Below are 7,578 nucleotides of genomic sequence, written 5' to 3'. Positions count from 1 at the left end.
TGGTTAGCACGCAACGAAAGCTTTTCACTGTACCTCGGTACGCGTGACAATAAACTAAGAGTTAAGAATCAAGAGCGCTTTATTATCATATGTCCCAGATAGAACAATAGACAATAGGCGCAGGTGTAGGCCATTTGGCCCTTCGAGCCAGCACCACCATTCAATGTGATCATGGCTGATCATTCTCAATCAGTACCCCGTTCCTGCCTTCTCCCCATACCCCCTGACTCCGCTATCCTTAAGAGCTCTATCTAGCTCTCTCTTGAATGCATTCAGAGAATTTTCCTCCACTGCCTTCTGAGGCAGAGAATTCCACAGATTTACAACTCTCTGACTGAAAAGTTTTTCCTCATCTCCGTTCTAAACGGCCTACCCCTTATTTTTAAACTGTGGTCGCTGGTTCTGGACTCCCCCAACATTGGGAACATGTTTCCTGCCTCTAACACATCACAATGCTGCATTCCCTCTCTCTCCATCCCCCCCCCCCCCCCCCCCCACCCAAGTCACACCAGGTACAATAGTGTGCAGGCAGATAAGAGTTGGTCTTGGCATCATATTTGGCACAGACATTGCGGGCCGAAGACTGTATGAAGGAACTGCAGATGCTGGTTTAAATGGAAGGCGGACACAAAATGCTGGAGTAACTCAGCGGGACAGGCAGCATCTCGGGAGAGAAGGAATGGGTGACGTTACGGGTGGAGACCCGAAGTATGAAGAAAGATCTCGACTCCAGCCGAAACGTCACCCACTCCTCCTGTCCAGAGATGCTGCCTGTCCCGCTGAGTTACTACAGCACTTTGCGTCTGTCTTCTTGAACCAAATAGCTAACCCGTTACAGGAAAGTCTGAAAATGACGAGGAGAGGCACGGCGTAAAAGCTTCACAACTTCCTGCGCCACCTTAAGTGATTCATGCCTGTCGGGGTCACTTTAAGATCAGTTTCATTTTAGCTTCTTGTGGGAGGTAACACGAAACGATGCACACACCCTCACCCACACCCCCACCCCCACACACACACACACACACACACACACAGACTGCCGCAGCAGCGGAGTGTGTGCAGTGAAGGAGAGACTGCACTCTCTAGCAAAGCAACGGACGTAAAGACAGAAAAGTTTTTAAAATGATGAAGAAACAGCTTAACCGGATGCTGCAGTTAGCGAACCATACCTCAGGCAGGTAAGAGTGGAGAGAGATTGGCGTTATGTTTCCTGAAGGCTTTTGGCAAGTGTTTTTTTTTTGTTGCAATACTTAATTTAGGAAGTTACGGGCTCGCTGGTCGGCTTGCCTGCAGCAAAACTCTTTAGTTACATTGGACAGCAGGGAGTTTCTCCTGTCAGGTAGTAAATGCCCCTGTTGATAAATTGTCCGGCTCTGAATCTGTGGAATTCACGGCTGTGGAGGCCAAGTCAGTGGATTTTTTTAAGGCAGAGATGGATAGATTCTTGATTAGTGCGGGTGTCAGGGGTTATGGGGAGAAGGCAGGAGAATGGGGTTGGGAGGGAGAGATAGATCACACATGATTGAATGGCGGAGTAGACTTGATGGGCCGAATGGCCTGAGTCTACTCCTATCACCTATGATCTTGTGGGCACCGGAGATTGGAGGCATGAGCCTTTCCTCTGACTTTATTGATCTTTAACTACTTCCCATACTTGGCCAGTAGTGGAAAGTGAACAGGTTAATGGACGATCATAACCCGAGGAATGTGTTCACAGTAACGTCCCCTCTTCCTCTGGTCCCACCTCCCCCTCCCCCTCCCCCACCTCAATAAGCTAAAGAACAAAGTGCTGGAGGAGCTCAGCAGACCAGGCAGCATCTATGGAGGGAATGGACAGGCGACGTTTTGTGTCAGGACCCCCTTCAGTCTGAAGACATAGAACGCCGCCTGTTCGTTTCCCTCCACAGATGCTGCCTGACCCGCTGAGTTCTTCCAGTACCTTTATTTGCGTGCAGGATTCCAGCACCTGAGGTCTCTTGTGTCTCTATTTTACTTCTCCATAGGAAAATCTCTTTGAGGAACGGCTAAGGGCAGCACAGTGGTGCAGCGGTAGAGTTGCTGCCTCACAGCTCCGGAGACCCTGGTTCCATCCCGACCACGGGGTGCTGTCTGTACGGAGTTTGTACAGTTCTCCCCGTGACCGCGTGGGTTTTCTCCGGGCGCACCGGTTTCCTCCCACACTCCAAAGACCGACAGAGTTAAAGACCTCCAAAGATTTGTAGGTTAATTGGCTTCGGTAAAGATTGTAAATTGTCCCTAGTGTGTGTGGGATTGTGCTAGTGTGCGGGGATCGCTGGGCGGCGCGGACTCAGTGGGCCGAAGGGCCTGTTTCCTCATTGCATCTCGAAAGTGAAATTGTGGAATGATTTGGATGTGGAACTCAAACAAAGCACAAACATTACTCAGTTCAAGAAGATGTACAAAAAAAATATTCTCCAGAGGTATCAGAATGAGGAAAGGATGTGACGATGGTTAAGTTTTAGTTTATTGAAACAGTGTGATATTCGCATTGCACATAGAATTTGGATAATTGTTTATAAACTGCATATATGTATGTTTGCGTATGTGTATATATGTATGTATGTATGTGGCATATGTATGGATATTTGTATATATGTACCTGTATATGTTTGCATATGTGTATATATGTATGTATGTATGTTTCATATATATGAATATGTGTATGTATGTACCTGTATATGTGTATATATGTATGTATCATATGTATGGATATGTGTATGTATGTACCTGTATATGTTTGTGTATGTGTATATATGTATGTATGTGGCATATGTATGGACCAAAGATACTAGAGGAGCAAGATGAACCACTCCGTCTAAATCACCTGTACTGAAGTGTAGTAGCAAAGGAGCCATTTTAGTAAGCAAAACCCGCCGTCCGCTCTGCCTCTCGCAGTGTAATCAGTGTTTTTGGGGAACAGTATGTGTGATGATACCATAAAAATACAGAATATATCTCATCTATCAATTCACAGATTTTTGTTATTTTTCTTTTTAAATGTTTCTGCAAGTTTCTGCCGACTAAAATGGCCGCCATGACGTACTACGGTTTTTAGGGTCGAGTGGTCCATCTTGCTCTGCTCTATTCTCTTTGGTACGGACATATGTATGTATGTACCTGTATAAGTTGTATATATATGATATGATGATATGATGTGTATGTATATATATATATAGTCTAAAGAAGGGTCTCGACCCGAAACATCACCCATTCCTTCTCTCCTGAGATGTTGCCTGACCAGCTGAGTTACTCCAGCATTTTGTGATATATATATGTGTGTGTGTATATATATGCATATGTATATATGTATGTGTGTGTGTGTGTGTGTGTGTGTATGTGTGTAGATGAGATAACGTTTTTTGAATTAATTGATGAGTAGCTGAGAAGGGGTAGAAATAAATAAGTGTATACTTCCTCCTACTCCTTTTCGAACATGTAAGATTTAATTTGTGTTTATGAGAATTTATTCATTGAGTCGTGCATAGGTTTATCATTCATTTCATTTTATTGTTATTTTGTTTTGTTTTTATCTTTTCTTGTTTTACATGTTCGAAATAAATAAATATAAAATAATTAAACTAAACTAAACTAACTACTTTGAGGACATTTATCACCACTTTCCATTGTGGGCCAAAGGACCTGTTCTTGTGTTGTAGTGTTACCAAAGGAATTCCCAAAGGAATTCCAAGGGGTTCTCTCTCACTGTTCCCCCTCTGTGGTTCCTACTGCTCTCCTGCTCCTTGACCATGAGTCTGACCCAAAACCATCGGTCTGAAGAAGCCTCCAGGCCCGAAACATCGTCAGTCCATTCCCCTCCCCTCCACAGAGGCTGCCTGACTCACTGAGTTCCTCCAGCAAGATGCTTTCTACTCGAGATTCCCGCATCTCCACATTTCTCACGTCATCTATATGCTAAAACTCTCGTTTGTTTGTTTGTTTGTTCCTGAACTACAGCCAAAACGGTACACGATAGCGCGACCATTTTAGGCCCACCTTACTCACCGTCATCCCTTTGGTGCTAATGGAAGAAGTTTCATTGAAATTGGTGTTATATTTTTTAAGTTATTCACATTTTAAAGTTGAAATCTATCTCCTAGGGAGGGAGGGGGAGGGAGGGAGGAGGGAGACTGTTTCATAAGTCGTAGGAGCAGAATTAGGCCATTCGCCCATCGAGCCTACTCCACCATTCAATCATGGCTGACCTATCTTTCCCTCTCAACCCCATTCTCCTGCCTTCTCCCCATAACCTCTGACACCCGTACTAATCAAGAAAAATACCCAATGACTTGACCTCCACAGCCGTCTGTGGCAATTAATTCCACAGATTCACCACCCTCTGGCTAAAGAAATTCCTCCTCATCTCCTTTCTAAAGGTACGTCCTTTTATTCTGAGGCTGCGGCCTCTGGTCCTAGACTCTCCCACTAGTGGAAATCTCCTCTCCACTTTCACTCTGTCCGGGCCTTTCACTATCCGGTAAGTTTTAACGAGGTCCCCCCTCTTCCTTCCAAACTCCAGAAGGATGGTCGTATCAAGTTGTCTGTATCTTCATCTGTAGACACACCATTTATTGTGTAGATTGGAACTGCAGATGCTGGTTTACACCGGAAATAGACACAAAGTGCTGGAGTAACTCAGCGGGTCAGGCAGCATCTCTGGAGAGAAGGGATGGGGGACCTTTCGGGTCGGGACCCTTCTTCAGACTGAGCATCAAATGACAACATTCTCAGCACGGACATAGGCCGTTTATTCCTGAGCAAGATCACACCTATCTCTTTAAAACTTTACATTGTTTTTATTCAACATAAAATGCATCACCTATCCATGTTCTCCAGGGATGCTGCCTGAAAGGCTGAGTTACTCCAGCAAAAAAATAGACACCAAGTGTTGGAGTAGCTCAGTAGGTCAGACAGCATCTCTGGAGAACATGGATAGGTTAAATTTTGGGTTGGACCATCCCCTCCCTCTCTGCCCTCCCCCCCCCACCCTAGTTATCGTACTAGTTTCGCTGTCATCCTGTTGAGTTTCATTGTCTGCATAACTCGTTTTCACCTACCCCATAGCCAACAATCTCGCCAGAGACCCAGGTTCGATCCTGACTATGGGTGCTGCCTGTATGGAGTTTGTACGTTCTCCCCGAGACCTGCATGGGTTTTTTTTCATGTGAGATCTTCGGTTTCCTCCCGCACTCCCAAAGACATACAGGTTTGTAGGTTAATTGGCTTAGTATGAATGTTAAAAAAAAATTGTCCCTGGTGTGTGTAGAGTGGTGTTAATGTGTGGGGATCGCTGGTCGGTGCGGGCTGGGTGGACCTGTTTCCGCGCTGTGTCTCCAAACTAAATTAAACTGCAAGCAATACTCCAAATGCGGTCCGGGCCTGGTAGGGTTGCCAACTTGCTCACTCCCAAGTAAGGGACAAAGGGTGACGTCACCACACCGCGCCCCACGTGACCTCACCCAGCCAGTGGCCATGTGCTCCCGCTCCACCAATGGCGGCCGCCCGGGCCTGGAGGCGGGTTGCTATGCAACCTCCAATAGGCGGCGCCCGGGCCTCCGGCCTACACTGTCCTGGCCTACAGTGTCTGCCTCCCAGCCCAGGTGGCCGCCATTGGTGGAGCGAGAGCACGTGGCCGCTGGATGGGTGAGGTCACGTGGGCAGCAGGGCGGTGACGTCAACCTTTGTCCCTTATTTGGGAGTGAGGAAGTTGGCAACCCTACTAATACGGAACAAGGGCGGTCCCGTACGGGACAAACCAATTTAGCCCAAAATACGGGATGTCCCAGCTAATACGGGGACAGTTGGCAACCCTAGGGCCTGGCCAAGCTGGTCATCCGTGGGTCTTGGCAATGGGCCGAGGGCCGAGGGCTCACACCTAGGCCGCCAGCCTGCCCTCTCTTCTGGGCTTATGTCCGTGCCCGGCTGTTCCTGGAGAGGGAGCACACGCGTGTCCAGGGGCACCGTGCCCACTTTACGAGACCGCCGGGCACCGCAGGATCTTCAGTGCTTCTTAGATAAAAGTAACAACGTTTTGGTTTGATGAGTAGATAAAGAAACATAGAAACAGAAACATAGAAAATAGGTGCAGGAGTAGGCCTTTCGGCCCTTCGAGCCAGCACCGCCATTCAATATGATCATGGCCAATCATTCACAATCAGTAGCCCGTTCCTGCTTTTTCCCCACATCCCTTAATTCCCTTAGCCCTAAGAGCTAAATCTAACTCTCTCTTGAAAACATCCAGTGAATTCACCTCCACTGCCTTCTGTGGCAGAGGATTCCACAGATTCGCAACTCTCTGGGTGAAAATGTTTTTCCTCATCTCATTCCCAAGTGGGCTACCCCTTATCCGTACACTGTGACCCCTGATTCTGCATATTCCCTATTTTAGAGAGCTGTCTCCTTGTGTAGGATGGTGTTAGTGTACGGGGTGATCGCTGGTTGACATGGACTCGGTGGGCCGAAGGGCCTGTTTCCGCGCTGCATCTCTAAGGTTAAAGTTACAGTAGTGTATTCACTGTCATTTTGCACCTGCGCATAAACTTAACCTTCGTAAGAAAAGATGCGACCTAAACAATGCTCTATAAAGCTGCAGATATTGAGAACGTGTACGAAATAGCTACGTGGATTATGTAAACATTTGGGTTAGTTTAGAGATACAGCGTGGAAACGGGCTCTTTCGGTCCACTGAGTCCGCGCCGACCAGCGATTATCCGCACACCAGTTCTAACCTACATATGGAGGAAAAAACTGTAGGTGCTGATTTATATCGAATGTAGACACGAAACGTTGGAGTAACTCAGCGGGTCTGGCAGCATCTCGGGAGAGAAGGAATGGGTGACGCTTCGGGTCGACACCCTCCTTCAGACTGCCCTACAATTAACCTACATGTGTAGGAAGTAAATGCAGATGCCGTTTGAGACCAAAGATAGACCCAAAAAGCTGGAGTAACGCAGCGGGTCAGGCAGCATCTCTGGAGAAAAGGAACAGGTGACGTTTCGGGTCAGACCAGCCCCACTCTCTCCGCCCCTCCCTCACCCAAGTCATCGTCCTAGTTTTACTGTCGTCCTGTTGAGTTTCATCGTCTGTATAACTTATTATCACCTACCCCACAGCCAACAATGGACCATTGTGGGCCCCACTTTTCCTTGATCGTCGTTACATTTGTGCATATCTTTCATTCATTTGTTCTATACCTCTCTACATCACCGTCTGTATCTCTCATTTCCCTTTCCGCTGACTCTCAGTCTAAAGAAAGGTCTCGACCCGAAATGTCACCTATTCCTTTGCTCCCTGCCCGCTGAGTTACTCCAGCTTATTGTGTCCATTTCCAATCAACCTACAAACCTGCACGTCTCTGGTATGTGGGAGGAAACCCGGGGCACCCGGAGAAAACCCACGCAGGTCACGGGGAGAAAGTACAAACTCCGTAGTCAGGATGGAACCTGGGTCTCTGGCGCTGTGAGGTAGCAACTCTACCACTGCGCCACCGTGCCGCCCCTTAATACATACTGGAATATTCTTGTTTCCATTGCTTTGTTCACTTCAGTTCAGTTCAGTTGA

At 47.2% G+C, this 7,578-nt stretch overlaps 1 protein-coding gene across 2 annotated transcripts in view; it reads left to right on the top strand.

Moving 5' to 3' along the window:
* Positions 1-974: 974 nt before the first annotated feature.
* The window catches only part of LOC144611597 (SH3 domain-binding protein 1-like), a 57,079-nt gene continuing 50,475 nt past the window's right edge, over positions 975-7,578 (top strand). For both annotated transcript variants that reach the window (XM_078430795.1, XM_078430794.1), the window contains exon 1: positions 975-1,178. In XM_078430795.1, coding sequence (XP_078286921.1) covers positions 1,123-1,178 — 56 coding nt within the window. In that variant the 5' untranslated portion in view covers positions 975-1,122. The remainder of the gene's footprint in view (positions 1,179-7,578) is intronic.

Source organism: Rhinoraja longicauda, chromosome 40 (assembly GCF_053455715.1).
Source record: "Rhinoraja longicauda isolate Sanriku21f chromosome 40, sRhiLon1.1, whole genome shotgun sequence".
NCBI classification, from domain to species: domain Eukaryota; kingdom Metazoa; phylum Chordata; class Chondrichthyes; order Rajiformes; family Arhynchobatidae; genus Rhinoraja; species Rhinoraja longicauda.
This window is presented reverse-complemented; position numbering and strand designations above follow the sequence as displayed.